The sequence below is a fragment of the Varanus komodoensis genome, unplaced genomic scaffold (genome assembly GCF_004798865.1).
Source record: "Varanus komodoensis strain SLA01 unplaced genomic scaffold, ASM479886v1 scaffold6_2, whole genome shotgun sequence".
Taxonomy (NCBI): Eukaryota; Metazoa; Chordata; class Lepidosauria; order Squamata; family Varanidae; genus Varanus; species Varanus komodoensis.
Window position 1 is genome coordinate 21,625,315 of NW_025336346.1, and position 22,723 is coordinate 21,648,037.

At 44.2% G+C, this 22,723-nt stretch overlaps 1 protein-coding gene across 1 annotated transcript in view; it reads left to right on the plus strand.

The window, feature by feature from the left end:
• The window catches only part of LOC123034203 (netrin-4-like), a 66,339-nt gene that overhangs the window by 38,730 nt on the left and 4,886 nt on the right, over window positions 1–22,723 (plus strand). Inside the window, exons 4-9 of the mRNA XM_044451408.1 lie at window positions 2,498–2,624; window positions 6,125–6,313; window positions 11,704–11,917; window positions 12,036–12,172; window positions 12,976–13,044; window positions 14,126–14,296. Of these exons, the coding sequence (XP_044307343.1) occupies window positions 2,498–2,624; window positions 6,125–6,313; window positions 11,704–11,917; window positions 12,036–12,172; window positions 12,976–13,044; window positions 14,126–14,296 (907 nt within the window). The remainder of the gene's footprint in view (window positions 1–2,497; window positions 2,625–6,124; window positions 6,314–11,703; window positions 11,918–12,035; window positions 12,173–12,975; window positions 13,045–14,125; window positions 14,297–22,723) is intronic.

A 22,723-nucleotide genomic window follows, 5' to 3' on the forward strand; every position in this document is an offset into this window, starting at 1 on the left:
AGTCAAATGGCTGTGATGAGAGCAGATCCCAGTGAGCACTTTTATCCTGTTCTTGCTTGATTGCTGCCAGTTTGCTTCTGGGTCCATTCGTGAGGCTGGCTGTTATCTACCAGCAACATGCCTGTCATCATGATGTGAGCATGTGTTTGTGGAGGGAGGGCCTGTATAGTGCAGGGATGTGGTGGTGCACACAATGGGTCTCTGCTGCCATTGGACTTCATGGCAACCATTTTGGATAGGAATCTGTTCTCTATGTAGCCCAATCCTGGCTCTGTTTCTTGATTAGGGAAAACCTAAAATATTTTAATTCTAGTTTTACTGAAAATTGGTTAGAGCCACTTCAGAATTTTATCTGTTACAGATTAGTGCTAAATTTAAATAATCAGGGTGCAGTCCTGTGGAGATGAGCATACGCTTCTGAACTCTGAATGCAAGTTCATCCAATGCAAAACAGGAGGAGCTGTGGATGTCATCTCTACCTCCCAGTTGCTCCTTTTCTGCATTTGGAAGGAGGCAGGAGTGGTTTCAGGATACCTCAAATCCTGTCCATTCTAGTCTTATCCCCTCCCTGCCCCCAAGATGCTCCCTTTAATATCTTTGAGGTCCCCCGCCCCCGATTTCAGAGGACAGCTGGTGCCGCTCTTTCTGTGTGAGGGGGAAGGGCAGGGGTGGAACTGTTCCCAGACCCAAAGTCAAAAAGCTATTTTCAGCTTCTGTTCTGTTCTGCTTTTATCTACTTCTTTCCATACCTGAACTTTTTATAAACCTTCCTGGGTAGAAATGGAGACCAAAATGCTGTATGCTAAAGCCCCAGTTATTAAATTCTTTCCTCCTTTTACAATCTGTCCTAAATTTCAATAATGTCTGGGGTTTTGAATGCAGGCAACTTTCTTCTATGATGCAGTAGCAGCCTTCTCCAACCTGGTACCTTTGAGATGGGCCGGATTTCAATTCCATTCATCCTCCAGCGGGCGATGGGGAGTTGCCATCCAACTCACCTGGAGACCACCAGGTTGGGAAAGACTGCTCTAGAAATGCCCCATGTACTGTGCTCTGTAGCCTGTATCCTCCCTGGAGACCAACTAGAGCCATGTGTGTACAGGCAGGGTGAGGGGAGAGAGAGAGAGATGCATACCCTGAAGTCTGTGTTCAGTCTTCCGTGAGGAGGCAGCCAACCGCTCCGGGCACAGCAAATCTGCCAGCTGGCTGAAGAGGAGAAATGGCATCAGCTGTAGCCTTTCCCCATATCTGATCTGAAGGGATTAGAAATGAGGGGAGAGAGGGACAAATTGCTGTGGTGACCTGGCAATGGCTGAGGACAGGGAGAGGCATGTTAAATATTCATTTCATTTCATTTTTAAGATCTCTCACCACTTTCTCTTATCTGAAATGATGTATACAGTAGGATGAGTGGCAGATGAAACACAGTCATTTTTCCTTTAAAAAAGACTTTTTTAAAAAATCAAACACTGCAGAGAATCATCACTGGCATTAGTAGCAAGATTAAGGGGGATTTAGATTAAATTCATGCCTCAGTCAGAAATGAAATCTCAGGCTCCACTTTTGTACATAATATGCAGTGAGGCAGAAGCACGGCTGTGCGACTCCCAACACTTGGCAGCCCAGTCCGTGGGCAAGAAGGTCTCTCGGGGTCTGCTTACTGTTGTTGATGAATGGAACACCGAACCGAGTGGGACCCATTCAGTTCCATTTTTCATTCATCTCACAGAAAATGAAGGGAGGAACTAATGGATATGAATGGGACGCTTCTCTGGGATACTAAAAAAAGCCCCAAAATTAAACAAAGGCAAAGGAACAAAACTTCAGCACAAAACTGACTTCCTGCAATTAACACAAATGCAATCCTGAAGTGATTTCTGTTTGTCACACACCCCAAAAAGATTCTTTTTGGTCCTGATTTCTCTGTAGTGTTTGTTCTGCTAAAATTAAAATGGGTCTGACTGCACACAGGTGGTAGCGAATAAACTAGTGAGCACGCTTCTTCCTTACGATGTTAGCTTAGATGGTCCTCCTCCCCAGTTACACACATCTCCCACACATTTGAGTGTTGCTTTGAGCTCGCTGACCTTTTTGAGCATAACATTCCCAGACCACAACTAGGCATTTTCTCCTGCTCAGGCTGAACCAAGAGGTGATCTCCTTATTCATTTATTTTTAAACACACACACACACACACACACACTATCACCCCACTCCCATAGCTTCTGGGCAGCTTCCCAGAAATACATCTTAGAACTGTTAAGAGGCAGTGTCCAATGGGACACAATGTCTGTGGGTTTGCTACTGAGGTAGGTCCTAATACATGGAGGACGTTAGAGAGCAGCCATTTGCAATGTGATGGATGTTTGTTCAAACGATTTCCACCACGCTGCCAAGTGTGCATCTGCCTTTACCCTTATTTTGGGGTACCCAGTCTTTTGAATCTTTGTGACTGTTTGATTATATTGTTTCTGTTATGAACTTTTTGCCTTGACAGGTCCATGGGAAGTGTGTATGCAGACACAACACTGCAGGACACCATTGTGAGAGGTGTGCACCATTATACAATGACCGGCCATGGGAGCCAGGTGATGGAAAAACAGGGGCACCGAATGAATGCAGAAGTATGTGGGTATGGTGAAGAGAGAGCAGGGATGGAAGAGTGGAAAAAGAATAAATCACTCTGCCCAGTAGCAAAGCCCTTTAACAACCAATTTATCGAGCCTGGATTTATGATGCTCTCGCAGCAGATGGGGAATGGACTGCTAAGTAACAACATGAAAATCCTTTCAGCCACTAGAGAGAGAGTGCGTGAGAGCGCACAGCTGCGATTCACAGGCGTCCACACATGCACATGCACAAATGTAGTTGGCCGGTTGGATGAGTAGTAAAATTTGATATACTGTAAAATGAGGCAAAACTTCGGTCTAAACAGATTTCCTCTTTGATGCACTGTGAAAACAGAGGAGAATATGTATAGTGGGATTTTAAAAGTTCACCAGTTTCTCAACAGGTGAGCTTTGATTCCTTCCATTTAATTGAACAACATTACTTAAAGAAAAAAAACAGGGTAAGAGTCAAACCATTATTCTTTCATAATCATTTCATATTAGTTATAGTTGGGGATATGGAACTGAAATTATGTTTGAAAAGAATAAACTGTCTAGAGCAAAAGTTTTCCAATTGCAGGAAGTCGCTGGGTTAAGAACAAGTTCTGTTCCTGAGAATGTCTTTACATTGAATTTGTATGTAAGTTAGATCATGTATATAAAATGCATATGAAACACTTAAGAAACACTTCCAAAAACAGTTGGCCCTCCACATTTGCGGGGGTGGATTCCCATGACAGTGGAAAAAATGCAAATAATTTTAGTCCCCTCCATCGCCCAAGCTCACCAGGGTCTCCTTTTTGCAGCAAGGAAATGCTGGAGAGATTTCCCTCTCCAGGTAGGTGGGATAGGAAGGCCTGCTTTGGAAGCCTCCCCCTCTCCCCTTTCACTTCCTTTCTCTTTATGGCGATACTTTGGAGGCATCCCTCTCTCCCCTTTCGTTTTCCCTCTCTCTATGGTGATCACAGTTTTCCACAGTAGGCTGTAAAACTCCAAAAGGTATGAACCATTTTCAAATTTATAGGCTTTATGGCAGTTTGTAAGTATGTGTTGTTCATAAGTCAGATATTTGTAGCCCAGGGAATGCCTGCAGAGTGTAATAACTTGCTCGCTGGGCTCTGTGGTGTGAATAATCAAAATTCTCACCCTGGTGATCCTTTTGTCTAAGAAATAATAATGTCCTGGAAGGAGATGGATTTACCATTGCCCATTTTAAACCTTATTGAACCAGTTTACAGAATCAGACCATCACTCTTCCAAAGAGATTCCAGTTTAAACTAGTTGGGGAAAAAGTAAAATAGGATTGAACAGTATCATTGTACAGGACAAAATTAGTCCAACAGGCAATATGTATATCCCAATTTTCTTACTCGAGATTACTAGAATTGGAATAAAAATTTCCCATCACCTGTAAAAGATTTTTCCTACCTTGACTGAATTATCAATTCAAATGGAAATTACAGCCAAGACACTGAAACCTGGAAAGGCAGCAATGAAAAAACATCAAGTGTAAGGGTGTTTCAGCGGAGACCAAGGGCAGTCACTATGTATGGGAACAAAAGCTACACAATGAATAATGTTGACAAGAAGAAAATTGGTATATTCAATGCATTGTGCTGGAGGAGAGATTTGCAAATACCCTGGATAGATGAACAAGTGGGTCCTAGATCAAATCAAGCCAGAATTTTCCCTGGATGCAGAAATGATAAAACTGAAGCTGCTGTACTTTAAGCACATCATAAGAAGGCAAGAGGCACTGAAAAATCCATAAGGCTAAGGAACGTTAAAGGCATAAGAAATGGGGAAGACCTACCGTGAGATGAATTGGTTCCACTGGGTTTTCAAGAGCTGAGCAAGGCTGTCAAGGACAGGTCATTTTGAAGAGCATTCAATTCATAAGGTCACCATACGTTGGGGACGACCTGTAACAATAACTGTATCATCGTGTGTCTTATTTTTGGATAAAAATCAGCAAGCCAGCCAGCCAGCCCATTAATGTGGCCATACTAAGTGCATAATTAACGACACAAAAGAGGCCATTAAATGCCTCCTTTATTCAATGTATTTACTTTTTCCCAGATCCAAAGGTTGGATTCAGACTGCTTCTTCCACCTCCAGTGATTGCTTTTATAACCTACCTTATAGGTTACCTATAGGTTATAGGTTTTATAACCTACCCAGACCACTTATAAGCCATGCCTAGAGCAGACCCAGTGAGAGAGAGCCAATATGATGTAGTGCTTAGAAGGTCAGGCTGAAGACTTGGGAGCTCCAGGTGCTAGTCCCCACTCAGGCTTGGAGCCCACTGGGTGACCTTGGGCCACTCAGCCTAACCTACCTCACAGGGTTGTTGTGAGGAAAAAATTGAGGAGGAGGATTATGTAATCTGCTTTGAATTCCTTGAAAGGAAAAAAGGTGGGATATAAATATAACAGATTAATGTATTTTCTTGAACACATGCAAGGTTTTATATCTAGACTCTGCAGGCTCACTCCCCGTGGCATCTCATCCATCAAATTGATAGCTGTGCACATGATAGCAAACTTCCACATGAATGAGTATGACAGCAATGACATTATGAATAAGCTTCACCACTGTTGAACGTCTTAAACTGTGTCTGTTAAAAGGAATAGACAGTTCAGGCCACTGGGTTTTCTTTGCTTACATTCCTAGTGCTTCCTTGCTCTTACATTAGGGTTTCATGGCTAGTATCCAGTGGTGGCACAACGCTAACGCGAGTGACACTGTGCTGACATTTGCTTATGGAAGCGCAATGTCGTTAGCACTAGCAGTGCTCCACCATGGGGGATTATCCTGAGGGGATTTGGAGCCAAGTGCCAGCAGCGTGCTGATGACTCACCCACCGCTCTGTGTCTCTGTGTCGCTGGGACATCTGAATCCGATGAGGCTGTGCAGTTCCTGCATGAGGATCGGTAAACTGGCAGGATGGGAGCCCTGTTTAAGAGGGTCCCAAAATGCCAGCTTCAAGAATAGGCTGACGGGACCTGAGCTCCTCCTGACGGAGCAGGAAAGGGATGGTGTGGTGGGGTGGGCAGCGCGATGAAAATGTTGGCTCAGTGTGCAGCTGCTGTGAAAAAGACGAACTCCGGGCTGGGCATGATTAGGAATGGAGTGAAAAACAGGAGTAGAAAACAAACAAGAACATACTTCCCTTATACAAATCCTGGGTGTGACCACACTTACAATATTGTGTACAGTTCTGGTTGCCTTACATGAAAAAGTCCATAACTGAGTAGGAAAAGGTACAGGGAGGGGATGGAGTAATTTCCCTGTGAAAAGCAGCTGTTTAGCGTAGGGGAGAAAGTGAGTAAGGGGAGACATGATGGATTAAAATAACGCATGATGTGGAAAAAGTGAAGAAGAATTTTTTCTCCCTCTTCCATAACACATGAGCACAGAGTCATCTCATGAGGATGATTGGTGGGAGGTTCAGGACAATGCTATTAAGAATCATGTTTCTTCCTCCTCCTCTTCTCCTCCCCACTCCCCAACAGAATGCCGCTGCCACAATCATGCAGAGAGCTGCCATTTTAACCTGAGCGTCTGGCTGGCATCGGGAAAGCAGAGTGGAGGGGTCTGTGACAACTGCAGGCACAACACCGAGGGCTACCGGTGTCAAAGGTGCAAGCCGGGTTTTTACCGAGACAGAGGAAAACCCGTGTCATCCCCAGAGATTTGCAAACGTAAGTTATTTTTTGTTGAATGTCATATGCAAAAATACATAGAGAAGGGTTTCTTGTTTTATATCGGCAGAGTTTAGATGTGCCCGTTCATCCCTTAAAAGGTACCTGCTTACTCCACATACTAAGATTTTCCATTGCTTTTCCAGGGTAAAGTCTCCAGCTAAGGTTATGTTCCAAGCAAGCTGACTTCCCTGTATGTCCACAGGTGGTTTCCTTATCAAACAACCATCATGGCAGAACAAAAATTCCATATTTCTAAAGCTAATCTTGTAAATTTACTTTGCTATATCAACACTGACACCTGTTGATACGAACAGGCACTCCTGGCATAATGCTGAGTCCAGCGGTGCTTCCAGTGCGAGTTTCTGTCAGGCGTGCCCGCATTGCCAACAAGATCCCACGTGGGTTCAAATGAATAACAAACTGAAGGGCACACTCTACACACTCAGCTCCCAGCCACCCCAGATGTTTAACCGTGTCTTGTACCCAAGGATGCATTGGGCTGGATTCTATCGTATGCTATCTCATGGGGAGCACTGTGCTGGAGATGTGGGTGTTTCATTGGGGTTTCCACAGGCCCATGCCCCCATACAAGTACTGGGACTGATGCAATTCTATACTGTCCCATAGAGGATACTGGAGGTGTGAGCATCTGATCTGGGGAGGTCCATTGCTTCGTCGGGCTGCATACCCACGTTCTTCATTTGTTTGGCCAGACACAACTCTTATCAATTAATTGGCGATGGGGGAAAGGAGACTGTTGTCACTGTGGGGCCAAACCATGCAAGCATATTCCTCAAGCTTATTTAATGCAGAGTTTTGCATACTCTGCTCAGAGCAGCCACCAAGAAATGATCTTCCCATGCCTGGTGCCTTTGAGAGCCAGCATGGCATAGTGGTTAGAGTGGTGGACTCAGGATCTCTGAGCTTTGGGGTCTAGCCTCTACTGAGCCATGGAATTCACGGCTTGCAAGCCGTGCAAGCTGCCTTGGGTTTCTCACAAGAGAAAGAAAAGCAGGTTATAATGTGATAATAATATTAATAGTACTATAAACATCTTAAAAATATATATAGGAGGCAATGAACAAAATTATGAAGGAATGAATGCCCCTGAAGTGCTTCAGAAATGTTGAGGGGGGGTTAATTATGGTGAAGGGCAGGTGTGGATGTCTGGGCCAGTGTTTGATGTGCTAAAACGGATGTCTGTCTTTTGAATGGAACAGTCATGTTCTCATTTTCCATGACCTCGTTCTTTCCCCTGACGTGCCTTTAATCAAATACCTGCCCTGCTTCTGAAGTTCTGTGGTTGCCTTGATGGACCTGGCCCAAGTCTCCTGGAAACTCAGGTTACAGATGCTTTTCACACGGCAGTCACCAGGCCGCTGCTGTCGCTTGAGCGGCCTGTTCACAGCGCCTGCTCTCTTCCTGCCCTCTTGTGCGTGTTTGCCGTTTCTGAATGCTTGTGCTGGCTCAGCCCCCATTGCCTCCCCCAGCGGCGAATCACCAACTTTTAACCTTTCATGCAAGTTCATGGGAATGAGAAGCTGCCTTGCTAGCCTGACCTCTTGGTGTGCCCAACCACGTGGGATGGCACCCAAGGAGTGCTCCTGAAGCTCCTTTCTCCTAAGTCTCGGTACAAGCAAAGCTTTGTAAAAGTTGCCATTTCATGAGATTGAATTGCAAGCCTTTGTGCACTGGAAGGTTTCTATGTCCAGGTTCTAAAGTGGTGCTAAGGCTCTCCAGCCAGAAAGGTGCATTATTAGATACTCACTTAGAGAGCAGCAACAGAGAAGTTGAAACCATTTACTAAGGAGACAGCCTGTGGCAACCTTCGACCAGGCTGCTTGAATGGAAGTGGATTTCAGTGTTTCGCAGAGCTCTTTAGTCTGGTACGGCCGTCTTTTGCCCAAATAGTTATTGTTGTTATGTGCCATCAAGTTATTTCCAGTTTGTGGTGACCCTGTGAATGAAAGCCCTTCAGATGTCCTGCCCAGGACAGCCTTTCTTCCAAGCTCATCACCATGGCTTGTGACAGATGAACCCTCAAATAGTATTTTCTGATTTTATTTCTGTAAATTTTGATGCTTGAGTGGGTATCTCCTGAATATCCAAGTATATAAGAAGCTTCACTGAAAATCACACCCTGTACTTGTTATATAATAATATGACATATTTGACATCAGCACTGAGAAGACCCTTTACCTTGTTACCTTCTGAGTGTCCCTCAGAGGAAGTCCCTGGAAAAGTGTTGTATATGGGTAGGTTCATGACAGGAGAGGTGCTCCATCAGGTGTGGTTGTCCTGAGACATGTAGCTTTATGGGTCAGAACCAGTGCCTTGAATCTGGCTTGGAAACATATGGGCAGTCAGTGCAGACCAGCCAGAATTGGTGTTATATGTTTGGACCTTCTGGTCCTTGTTGTCAGTCAGGCACTGCATTTTGCACAAGCTGCAACATGTGAAGTGTGTGTACTTCGAGTAGCGGCAGGCTATCAAGAAGAGGTTGCCCTGATTTCTACAGTATTGGCTCATCGCATGTGGCATGCTAAAGATCTCACTGCAAAGTCATGGTGACGCTTGCTTGGGTGTTCACAAACAAGTGCACTGGGTCCTCAGGACAACAGTGACCATCCTTTTTGAACGGGCAAATGCTGAATGGAATCATCCCTTCAGTCTCACTGCATGTGGGAATGCTCAGAAAAGCCTTGTTTGGACCTGTGGTCACACTCTGGCAGCCACACATTCCAATTAGCTTTCAAGGCCAGCCAAAACGTGTATCTCCCTTAGTTGACTGTTAAGCGGAGACTATAATGTGCTTGGTCCCACTGACTGCATTCCTTTGTAATGCCCAAGCCCTAAACAGGAAAACAAAGCTCAGCCTTCCATAACCCAGATGTTTTCGACTGCATCCCCCATCAGCCTTGGCCAGTGGTCAGAGATGATGGGATGTGTAGTCAGAATCATCCGATGGGGCTGCAAGTTAGTGGGGGCTGCCATAGCACTTGATTATTCATTTGTTCCGTAACCGGATTCCACTGATCTTAATTAAACAAAATATGCTTGAAGAGTTGAGATGTCCCAGGAATAACTTGCTTGGGATGTACCAGGAATTCAGCTTGCTTTGGCTTAGAAAAGCCAAAATGTTAAATATGCATGCTCTTTTTTTTATGCCGTGAAATACCAAAGAGGAACATAACAAATTTGTCACAGCAAATTGCACAGATGTTTGCGAGATGAGCAATGCAGTTCTCAGCTCCATTGTGAGAAAGAAAGAAGGAAGAAGCCCTTCAGGAAGGGGGAGGGCATCAAAATTGTCTCTCACTCTCCACTGGGCACCAGGTTAGGGAATGAATGCAGATGCAAAATCTGAATGAAATGCTCTATTTAATCCCTTAGTGAAAGCTTGTTTTAAGAGTGCTTTTGCATCCAGTGCAAAGAACCCAAGCTCAGCTGAAACCAGGCCCGGAGGCTCCCAAGAAGAAAGTGAACAGAATTCTGCTCAGAAGAAATCTCATGGCTTTACTCATAATAATCAAGTGCATCCTCTCTAAATCAGAAGCAAGAGAGGGGAAATGTGTTGTATAAAAGAGAATGCTCTGATGTCTGCCAGATTTTCCAACATTGACTCCATGGGTAGAGATGCACAAACATTCCTTTAAAATACTTTTTAAAATGTCCCAGCCAGAATCATAATACACGAATATAAAACCCAGGATGGAATGACCGGCAAGACACACAAACAAGCTTGTTTTAAGGAAGGTGTGATGGGACATGGGAGATCTCCTGACTTTCTTAACCTCCCAAAAAACTTAACAGAAAGCACCCAAAGGGGGACCTTTTTTGTATGTTCACAAGAAATCCTAACAGACAGCTGTCCATGCCCAAGCATGTTTCATTAAAAGGGTAGAATGAACACACTTCAGACTGGGATGTGCCTATGTAACTGTAACAGTGTGGGCTACTCCAGTTGTCCTTGGCAGCAGATGTGGAGGAAGAAAGAGTACCCAGAATTCACTGACCTAGTTTTGGGGCACAGAACCTCAGGCTTGGGGGCTAAATCACACCCACCGGGTTTCCCGGTCCAGCCCTCCTGGGGTTCCCAAGGTGGCCATGCTCGCTTCCCCTTGCCCCAGCTGCCTCCCTCCAGCCCCACCCCATGAAATGCCTCTCCAGGGGCTTCATTACTGGCAGTATGAGACTGAATCTAAAATGCATGCTTTTCACAATCCACCTCATCAGCCTTCAGCTCCTCCCACTGCTGAAGTGTGGCCTGCGGGAGTTTCTCTGGAACTGAATTCAACCTTTGGACTGAAAAAGGTTCAACACCTCTAGCCTAAGTGCATTAACACACACACACACACACAAATGTGTGTGTGCCTGCACATGTGTGCGCACACGCACATCAGGGATGATGAAGAAATGTGCTCAGTTTGCATTTTAATGCAGGCTTAGCTAATAGGTGAATCACATGTGAATTGAAATTCAGTTATTGTTTGACATTTTAATTTCTCTGGATTTTGTGGTGGAGTTTTCTAATCAAACATGCATGCAAAATGCACATATTGGAGAAAGTTCAAAAATGCATTTTAGAAGGAAAACTCTTTGGGAAATATGTATAATCAGCAAAAGTTCAGTACAATCAAATATTAAGATTGGAAAAATAAGAACATGAGACAAAACCTGAAATGGACAGAGTCATCCATCCTTATTATACACTTAGATGCCTTCACAAATATTAATGCATACATGTGTCTATAAGTATTGTTTCATCCCAGTTACCAGGATGAAGGAGTAGAGGCTCCCGCCAGAATTGGAACATCCTTGCAAACTTATCTGAGAATACTCTGTTCACTTTTCTAACATGAAGCCTGTCTGAGACAGGTAACACCAACAAAAACGTTATTTTAAAATATAGTTAGCAACAATGCAACAATAAAACAAGTATATTAAAATACAGCTAAAAACACACCAACAATTACAGAATAAAAATAGCACTCAACTCAGGCGATCATTTTACAGACCAAAGGCCTACGTGAACTAAAACATTTCTGTCTGCTGAAAAAAGGAAAGTTGAAAGGCAGCCAACTTTGGCAATGAGTTCAATGGTTTCAGTCACTGAGAAAGCCCTTTCTTGTGTCCTCACCAAACAAGCCTCTGAAGGCAGAGAGAACCCCCCTCTGCAAGATCTTAAAACCCGGGCAGACTAGCACGAGGAAGGCAGCTTTGCAGGTAGCCTGTTCCCAAGCTGTGCATAAGGGAGGCCATAACCAGTGCTTGGAACTGTGCCTGGAAACAGACAGGCCACTTACTTTGCAGGTCTTGCAAAGATCCCATCATTCTGCCTGACTGTGGGCTTGTTGTTTCACCTGCCTCTTTGCGCTTTCATTTAGCCTGCTCCTGCCAGCCCGTGGGCTCCGTGAACTCAGCATTCAACCAGAGCTGGAGGTGCCATCCCAAGACAGGATTCTGCTACTGCAAGCCAGGCGTTGCAGGCCCAAAATGCGACAGGTGCCTCTTGGGATACTGGGGCTTTGGCGAAAATGGCTGCCAACCTTGTGACTGTGCCAGAGACTGTGACAAACAGACTGGACAATGTCTTAACAGGTATGCAAAGTCCTGAAGGTGACCTGAAATAATTTTGAATTTAGCAAGGCCTTTATTCTGGACAAAGGGATCGTGGCTTTCAACTAGCCTGCTTCTGCTCTTTCTCATCTCTTCCCAGTTATGACAATCAGGCATTTTTCAATATTCCCATTGGTGGAAGAATCCCTGACCTCATTCAAACACCAGCCAATGAAAGTGAAGATGAGTGGCAATGGAATGATCATGAGCAGGGATTTTCTGCATTAAGACATCCAGGTATGCATTTATATTTTTCAAGAAATTGAGAAATGCTGGTTATCACTTCTACAGTTTTGTTACACTTTCATGAACCTGTTCAGGTTTCCAGAGGTTTTATTGAAATATTCAGGTTTACTTCTAAAATAAGGATACAAGTTTAGAGAACTTTCACAGCTGCAGATCCACTGCTGGACACTGAATAGTCCTTTTAACATAAAAGCAGGTGAAACCTGTGGAATTCTAAAAGGACAGGTTCTGGTCAACAAGCCTGGGGACTGCCATGTGAGCCTATGGCTTAGCTTAACTAGATTTTGAGACGTCAGGATCATTTCTGGCACAAAAAGTGTCTCTGATCATAAGAGCATAAGAAAAGAGTTCTGATCTAGAGGAAGGGATTTGTTACAATTTCCTCTAAAATACTTACAGCTTTCTCAAAATTGTTCCTGTTCAAAGACAGCTGAGGTTACATATTGCTTAGACTGTGAGGTTTTTTTAAGTGTTACTTTATTTCCACTTGGCATCTGATTCTTTCTTATATCTGTTGAAGTGTGAAATTGATTTCATGGAGGGAGTTTCTCTTTCAGCTTTAAAAACTTAGCTAGCCAATGAGACATACCAATTTTTCATTATAGTGTCAGATTTGCAACTAAATGATTTTCTCAAAAAGCTATTTTAATGGCATATCCAAAATGTTAAGAGCAAAATATTACATATGAACATAAAAATGATTTGTTCTCTCCATCTCTACACCACACGACCCCTGGTCCTTTCTTAACGTAATCCATGACCTTCAACGCATTGACCTCTGATTCCCTGGCTAGAAAAGTGTATATGCAAAGAGAAGATACTAGGAAGCATCAGCAATTTTTGCCAGATGAAATATGCTTATGGTAAGTGAGCGAAATGTTGCCACACATTTCATTGTGGGGAATGAACTGAAATGCCAGGACCTCTTTGCTACAGCAGTCCAGCAGTGGGGATGGAGGAGAAGAGAAATTTAATGGCTTCACAACTGAAGGAAATCCATGGCCCTCTAAAGGGGGTGGGGTCTGTATGAGTATTGTCTAGGGTCTAAAATTACCTAGCTGCAGCTAGATGAAGATGCTTCCAGGTGTTCCCTTGGTCTATATAAAGCCAAAGAACAACCACATGGTGATTTACCACTGGGTCCGTCTGCCTTTATGTACGACATATTCCCTTCTTGTCATCTAAAAAGCCAAGAACAGCTTTGATGATTCTCAGTATGTCTCTTGTGCAGGCAGCTTGCAGGACCAGCTGAAACCAGGAGGACTTCATCATCCTGTGTTTTTCGATTATTCTCATTTTGATCTCATCCTTAATTTGGCTTTTAACATCCTTCTTACTTGCAATGTTTTGCCATGTCTTTCTTTGTTTATCATGTGGGTTTTGCAGTATAGAAATGCAATAGATAAATGCAATAAATAAATAAATCAGCCAGCACTGTTAGGTAAGATATAGCACATGAAAGCATCCATCCCATAGCCCTTACCTTGCCATCGATTATGCACACCACTGGTCATTAGAGGCCCTGGGGAAATCTACAGTGGATTCAGATGAGTTCAGATTTCTGTGTAAAATATGTTGGCAATCTGCAAAACACAGATGGGCTGAGTTTAACAAAATCAGTAGCGGCATTTGCCACTTCCATCTCTGAGACAGTGTAAGGGAAAGGATTAACAACCTGCACACCACAGTCTCAGGCTTACCATCATCTCCCCTCCAAATTTTCTCATAAACTAGATACAATCACATATTCTATGTATCATCCAGTTTGGCCTTAAGATGCTCAGGAAATCCATGTTCTGTGCCAGGTATGTGGAGACGGGCAGCCCTGCTAACAAGCTGGGTATTATGTGTTGCTCCTAGCAGTGCCCTCAGCTTCGGCTACTTTGACACAATCAGATAAATTGTGCTGTGGCTGGAATAAGGAGAATTTGTGCTTTCCTGCAGTGATAAAAGCAAAGATCCTCTCTGCTCATGACAAAGGAACCCATGCAGAAGTCATTGTGAAAGTAAAGAAAGTTCTGAAATCTGGAAAAGTGAAAATCGCCAGGAATAACAGGAGCATCTATCCAGAGTCTTGGACCAACAGGGGATGCACATGCCCTATTCTTAATCCTGGTAAGTTTTCTGTATTTATGACACTGGTATGTGAGGGAGAGGAAGCAGACATGAATTACTTCAATGGGAAGCCTGATCTATCAAGTGGTTGCTGTTTTGCAGAATCCATCCTTTGTGTTGCAAATTCTTGTCTGTTGTGAAAAGATCTATGGGGATAAACCAGCCTCTTTTTCATGTGGAGAGACTACATTATAACTTTATACCAGGGTTGTGGAGGGTGTTTTGCAAGATGCACAGTATTCCTAGCCAGCTGAACTCTTTGAAATCTTCTGAGCAAAAATCTGTGAATTTGATGCTCACTGGAAGAGCACATGCTTTGCAGGCAAAACATCCTAAATTCAGTGTCTGTCATCTTTAGTGAAAAAGCTCTAGTAGCAGTTTCTGGGAAACTCCAGTGCTGCCAGTCAGAGCAAACAATACCAAGCTTGGTGGGAAATGGTATGACACAGTAGAAGGCAGAAGCAGCAGACAGATGTCCATGGAAAGAGCCCACCAGTCTTATCTCTGATCAGATGCAAGATAGTTTTCCTGCTCTCCTGCCTTTTAAAGCCTAATTATAGCAGAAGTATGGAAGCATTTTCAGGAGTAGATGGCTGCTAGAAGGCAATGGCTAATCCTTTCCTTCCCAACTCTGCCACATTGCAACTGATGTCAGGTTTTTTTAAGCCTCATGCAGCAGGGCAGTGTGTGTGTGTGTGTTTGAATGGAGTCTGATCAGTCACATCATGTTTTCATGTGGCCCAAGCCTTCAGCATGCATGGCCGGACCAGTTTGGCCCTTAGAACCCAAATTCCCCTAACCCTTTATGCACCAAAACCCCTCAGCCTGACCTGCAGTGGTACCATGTTTAGGGGCTGGAGAAGAACTGGCTGCTGGGTGATGCAAGTAGGTGAGGGTCACGAGATCTTGGGCAGAACAGGGCCTTGGTGTCCCACTTGAGATAGGAGGCCTTTTGGCCTACTGCATGCAGCGGCAAGCTGGAGTCCATCTCGTCCCACAAATTTTCTGGCTATTGAGGACCTTCTAATTAATAAGGCTCCAGTGGGTCATTTCAAGGGGCAGACTACAGCTACCTCATCTGCTGCTTTTCTTAGGACTCAGAACCCACATTGCCATGTGAAATGACAGCTTTGGAAGTTTACTTGTGAACAGAGCTGTTGGTGAGGTGGAAATCCAGCAGGATGCTGTTTATAAGGCAGCCATCGCTAGTCCTCAGAGCTGCTGCAGCCCTTTGTCAAGAGCAACGTGGAACAGCATTCTGGAGCCTGGACAACCTCTTGAGTAATAGGAAGCCATCTTCTCTTTCTCAGGGTAAAGCAAGTGGTAGGGCAGCGTCTCTGCATGCAGCAAGGCCTAGGTTCAGTCCTTGGCATCTCAGGGTAGGGCTGGAAAAACATCCTTCCTGAAAACCAGGAGAGCTGCTGCCAGTCAGTGTTGGCAATACTAGGACCATAGCCTGATTCCATTTCAGGCAGCTTCCCATGTTTCTGGGATGCAGGTGAGAGCCCTTGCAACAAGTGGATCTACACCTGAGCACATATTGCAAAGGCAGCATCTTTACACCATTTTTTCTCCCGGATAACAATCCTTCTCTGTGATAATGCAGGCTGCATAATGACCTGGGAATGTTCCTGCCTCTCTTTTCCCCAGGAAAAAAGAGCAAGGTGGTCCCTGGTGCATGTTTAATGTTCCACAGCCAAAGAACTGTTAACTCGTCTCTTGGAAGCTGCCCTACTCACAGAGAGCTTGCATCTGTGAAGTAACAGTAAAACTACGTGACCATATTAAGGGCATGAATTCCTTGTCTCAGGTTGTTAGGTCAGGTTGTGTAGCACTAAATTTCATAGCACTCTTTTGCACAATTCCTTCCATTTGACTTGCTTTGTTCCCTAATTAATTGCACAATGCCCCAGTAGGTTTCATCTTTTTTAAACTGGAGCCTGGGAACGTGCTTTGGACCGTGGATTTCATTTTAAGTTTAAGTAACCAGAGAATGAACTGGATTAACTTTTGGGTTCCATTAGGTTAGGATGAGCAAACATGCCTCCTCAAAGGTTAGCATTGTCCTGCCCTCATCCTTCGATCAAATATGAACCAATAAAATATATCGTTCTTTCTTTATCTTGAGACTAAATTAAACACAAATCTGCATTGATTGAAATGAAAGGTTTTGTCTAAAAAGCAGGTTTTATAACCCAATCAGTCACCATGATTAACATGAGAAGAAGCTCTCTGTGAATAGCTTATAATTCCACTACACCACATTCTTTGAAACTCCGGTTTGGATTTTCTATTTGCCAAACCCTCTAAATGAAGACAGGAGCCAGACAATAGCTTTTGAGGAAGAGAGAGAGAGAGTATTGAAGGCAATTTGAAAGAGAGATGGATGCTTAACACTCATCTTTTTGCTTGCGGTAAGTAGGTTTGGTAGAGTTTGGGGGAATTGTTAAAAACTCTGCAAACCAGTTGGATCCGAGGTGACTGTGGGACAGAAGAAATAAAGGGAGCCTCCCTCTCTTACAAAGCTTATTTCCAGCCTAACAATAAGAGTTGATAACTCTGGAACCTGTCCCCAGTAGCTGTCCCTGCAGTGGGAACTGCATCAGTTAGCAGGTTAGCAAGTTTATCTCCGTACCATGGAAAACAGTCTCCCAAAGCATTTATTGTAAGTTAGGAGATCATCTTGCTTTATCCTCATAGCGTTCCCATGATGTAGATTACATTCAGACAGGGAGATGGAGAGGGGCTTAGTTCATATGAGAACTGTGGATTAAACAAGCCACAGTGGCTTGTTTGAGCTGTGGTGGGTGCTGGGTGTCCTTTGCCATATTGCCTAGCTAGGCATGGCTTGTTATATCACCAGAAGTTGGGCAGCATGGCTTGAAAAGAATAGCCCAGCATGCCATGTAAATCACCCACATCAGGCCAAGAAAGTGTCTTGCCCAAGGCCACAGACTGGATCCAAACTTTTCTGCTGTGAACAGAGCAGAGTGTAAGGAATGGGGCATTTCAGGCCCTGCCTCCTGTGCAGTCTCCTGTGGACCCCAAAAATGGGGACTGCATGGTACTTGATTCCAGAGTGTGTGGCTGCGAAAAGGTTTGCAAGAGAGATCCAGAAGAATTTGGTCTGTATTTTGAAGTGAACCATCTGGGCTAATATGTGGATTGGAACACAGTTCTCATTTGGATTGTGCATTCTCTGCATTTTGTAATCAAGTGCTCAAGTTTTTAAAAGTTATAGAACTGAATATTTTAGGTGCAAACAAGCATACAAAATGCATACATAAATGCAAATGCATAATTTGGAGCAGAATACATATTGCATTTTTAAAAGAAATATCCATGTAGCGTGCATATTTTAGTGGGAAATGTATTCAAGTTAAATGTGAATTTTCACAAGATAGAATGCACTGATGGTCGAAGCAATTCAAAACTGGCATGGACTGGAAATAGAGTTGGGATGCAATCTGGGGCATAAACGGAGTTGCAGGCCCTCTTTCTGTTTCCATTTCTGTAGCACTGTATCCTCAAGCAATCATCTCTGGGTAGAAATCCTGGTTCAAGCATTGAGAAGCTCTTGCCTTTATGGCCAACTGTCAAAATTGCTTGGAACGGAAGTCTAAAACTTCTGCAGATCTACTTTCTGCTCATCCCTGCACTCTACCATCAGATGTGCAGTAAAGAAACGTAGCTTAATAAACACGCACACCCCCCTTTTATTTAGCTCTGATTATATCCACATCCCCCTTCTTCTTGAACGTCCACAAAATGCTGCATCCTTTCCATCTGTTTTTGTTTTCAGCAAGGAAGGCCGCCCTTGGGAAGACAATAATCCATATTCACTCCAGCTAGTCCAGTCTGGCACTCGGGTTTTGTGCTGTGCACAGCAATCTGGCTCCCTGCCCAACTATCTCTGTGGGATTGCACTGTACGTTCTTGCCTGGCTGGTGACAGGAAGTCTATATCTAATCTCATGGCCTTAGAGTTTAAACATAAACCTTCATTTCTAGTGTAATAATGCAATGGAATCCCAGTATGGATTTGGGAAAAAAAGAGGTGTCTCCAACATGGTGCCTGCAGGCTCCTGAAAAATTGGGTTTTTATGAAATGCATATGATTGTCTAGCAGTGATACATAGACTTCAAAAAGTGGGTCAAATATCCAAATAAGTATCCATTTGAAGATTGTGTCTCTCTGCCACTGGTTCAAGTATTAAAAATGCAGTAAGATCCTGAATCTGTTAAGGGAAAGGCTGTTCCAGTACGAAATCTATCTGCATAATAGCCTTCTCCCAGAAAGAGACAACTGGAAATTGCCAGAAGCATATGTTTAAAAGCTGAATTAGGCAGTTAAAACATTGCAGTGTCCAGTAGACACAAAACAAAACTTTTTGCCAAAAAAGACACAGACTAAGATCTATAGACATGACAGGCAATCGACTGATTGGGTATTATGTGGTGGTGCCCAGAGCAGTGTCTCAGTTTTTCAAATGTCCCCTGAGATCCAAAAAGTTTAGGGACTCCTGCACTGACATAACAGGAGCAAGCCAGAACATAAATAAATCCTCCCATGTATTTAGGAAGTGATCTACTATATCTGTGAGGCTCAGGAAAAAAGTCAAGTCACTGCCCTCATTCCAGAGAAACCAGCACAGATATGCAGAGTTGCATGGATTCCATTTTTCTTGCTTCTGTTCTTTACTCCCCGAAACACATGCTCCTCATGAAGCCCTGCTGCCTTTGGGAACAGCTAGCTTCTCTTCTGATTTTCTCTTCAGATATTTGCCAGTCTCTTGCCTTCACCAACAAAGCTATTAATTAACTGAGCTAATGATGTAGACTCTTAATCCTGCTTCATTTGGATGGACTGAGGGAGAGAAATATTGTGAACTTCTGTTTAGCAGGCCAAAGTCACCAGGATCATATGCTTTGTGTAGCACTAGCTTCATCAGTATCTCCTGGTACTGGACAGGCAGTACAAAATTACCACCTGCACTTTCTCACTTCATCCTATTTTTGGAAGCTACTTGGAAAAGATCTTGAGGTACAGGATGTAAATATTTTATTTGTCAGACTTTGTAAATGAGGCTGCAGCCCTCTACACACTGACCTGGGAGTAAAATTCCATTGAACTCCATGGAGTTATTCCCAGTAAGTGTGCATTAGATGGCCTCAGATAATCTCTCTTTCTCTCTCATCAATTGAGGCTCCTGCTTTTTTGCTAGCTATTCTAATTTTGTGAACTCTTTTAGCTGTTATGTTTGTTAATTTGATGTGAGCCGCCCCGAGGCTTCGGCGAATGGGGCGGCATAAAAATGTTTTAATAAATAAATAAATAAATTTTTGCAACTGGCAAATACTCTGAAGGAGGAATGAATGGATAAGGGGATTAGAACTTATTTCCCAACTCTGCTTTGTCTGAACAAGGTCTCTCTTGTCATGGATTATACTCAGCATAGGAATTGTGGAGAAAGGGCAACTGATGCTTTTTGTGGGCAGATAAAACAAATGTGTGCTGAACTGGATGCTGATGCTGATGCCACTGCCCAGCTGTTACTTCACATATAGCCTCCTCTTTCCCTCTTGTTAGGAACCCCAGGCAGCTAACATAATCCCCATCTCCACTTTCTCCACAACACCCTGTGAGGTGGATTAGGCTGAAAGTCAGTGACGGGCCTAACATCACCCAGTAAGCTTCATGGCAGACTAGAATCCAGATCTCCTGAGCTCAGTTCAACACGCTAACCACGATTGTTTATTAATTGATCTTATATGCCGCAACCAATAGCTCAATTCAGGACTTTCTGGGTGGTGACACTACACTGTAGCTGACTGTCTATGTCTATAGTATGTTGCTGGGGCACCTTCTATTACTGTCAAAGAGCCCTCAGGTCAGGTGATGCTCAGTCAGACGGATGGTTTATGGTAGGGATACACCTGCCTCTATTGAATACTGGCTGTGTCTCCTGCTTTGCAGAGAACAGTCCTCTAGTTGAAGAAGGACGAGTAGCCATTGAGAGCCTTCTCCTCCTTGAATTTGTATGATTGCTTTTTTAAAGCCATCAAATTGGTGGCTGTCACTACATCTTATGGAAGAGAATCCCATAGTTTAACCTGGTCCTAGGTCAAGAATTTCTTCCTTTTTTCCATCCTGAATCTCTCACCAGTCAACTTTCCTGGGAAGCCCCTGATCTCCCAATGCACTTTTTCCACATGGGGCATAATTTCATACATCACTCTCATGTCTCTGCTTATTCACCTCTTTTCCAAGCTGAACAAGATAAGACGTATTGCATTTGTTTGAATTATAGTCATTATTTCTAAACACACCCTAGATCAACATGTGCACACGCTGCACCAATACAAGGTTTGGTTTCGATGGCGCATCCCTTCCTTTTGAGTAAAGCGTGCGTGACTAGCCAGCTCCAGTGTAACTGTGAGCAAGTGGTAAAGAGAAAAGTCGCCCTCCCCCTGCCCCAAGCGCAGATTCAGTCCTGTATATTTAGGTCTCTTCACACCATAGGAGTTCTGTTTTGTCTGCCAGCAAGTACTACAACAGAGGGTGTGGGGTGGAGGAAGATCTGTGCCTGAAAGGGTCTGATTTAAGGTGACTCTCAGTTTCTAATGAAGATGCCCTTGATCCCATGGGAACTCAGGGGCTGAATTCCCCGAATTTGTCTGAACTGTTGGAAAGGATCCCTATCATGGCTGGGCAAGGCTGGTGGGGTGTGATGCCTGCTGCTACACAGGGGAAAATGCAGTGCTGGCATTTGTTATATTTAACAGCCATCTTGGCTTTGCTGCAGAGCACATACAGATTAAGCGGGCCTCTTTAGGCCGCTCAGCAGCCAACTGGAACACTAGAACACTGTAATAATTGTGTTTATTTTGTTCCTCGCCAGAAAATACTGAGCAGCAGTGCTGGCCTTTGGGGGGTTGGCGGGTTTTCTGCTTGAGGGAGAGAGACAAGTGTTGTATCCCTTTAACTTGGGCTCAGATGTTTTATTCTAGAAATGGAAACTTTGGATGCAGCTTGTATTCCTATAGGGGATGAGATCCTGGTCCACTTTTACATGGAAAAGTTAATCTTCATTTCATCTGTAAATCAAATGTGTGTGTGTGCACACACGTGTGTACACAAAGCATACTGCTTCAGACACTCTAGCCAGCCAGACCAGATGCTGAAATTTAAAGTGGAATGTAGAATTTCAATGCATTTGTGCTGTTACTCCTATTTCTAGCGTTGCATTCCTGCCTTTTGATTAACATAACAAATGCATGTTACAGTCTGTCGGGGTGCAATTCTGTGCCCTCCTGAAACGGTCAGGTAGGCCACAGGGTAATTCCGAGTGCCCGCTCTGCAATCCTGTGACCTCCAAGCTGGGGCTGTGATAGCTGAGCTCCCACCCTGCTCCCCATGCAGCTGATATATGACCCCCCCAAGACCACAGCTGGGCCTCTGAGGAGAAAAGAGGGGCATAGGTGGGGTGGGGAGAAGGCCAGGGCCAAGGGCTTATGGTGATTCCTGTCAGCACCCCAGCCACCTTCCTTCCCCCTTGCTGACACCTTATTGGGATGGCTGAAAATGGCCATCCAGATAAATTACATGGCACAAGATGCCATAAGGGTGATAAGATGCATGGAAGGCTCCAGGTTCAGAGGAGTATGTGTATGAGTGCATAGGGCATTGGATTGCAGCCTAAGAAAATAACGAAGCCAGTGAAATCACAAAGAGCATCAACTTTTAAGACAAAGGCAAATAAATCTTCATTGAAAGCAGAATGTCCCCTCAGCCCTCACTTGGGATACAACTATATTTGCTATGCACTGAAAACTGATGGGGCCAAGTCTGTCTCTCTTGGGAGGCTGTTCTAGATTGTGAGTGCCACCAGAAAAGTCCCTGTCTCTATTGCAGTTGCCTATCCATCAATTTGTCTGATGATGGGGAGACCAGACAGAAGGCCTCTGAGCCCTTGGGCAGGCTTGTATGGGGAGAGGCCATCGCTCCATAGCAGAGCAGACAGCCTGCATGCAAGAAACCTCAGGTCCAATCCTTCAGGTTGGGAAGCTCCTTGGAAAGCCTGGAGAGCTAATGGTCTAAGGCAGCTTCCTAAGTTACGCTAGTCATTGGCTGTTAGGGCTTTGATGGTCCAAACTATCACCCTGCATAGCTGGATTTGTGCTATGGGTCACTGTTGGGGTGACTGACTCTGTTCTACTGGAAACCCCGTTGGTTGCCTCTGGAACCAAAGGAAGCTTCCAGACTGTCTTCAGAGACAGTCCTACATAGACTACGCTGCAACAGTCTCATCTGGAAGCTGTTAGGACATAAATGCCTGCAGCCAAATCTGGTTTCTCCAGGAAAGGGCACTGCTGGTGTTATATGACAAGCTAGTAAAAGGCACTCCTGGATGCTGCTGCCCCCAGT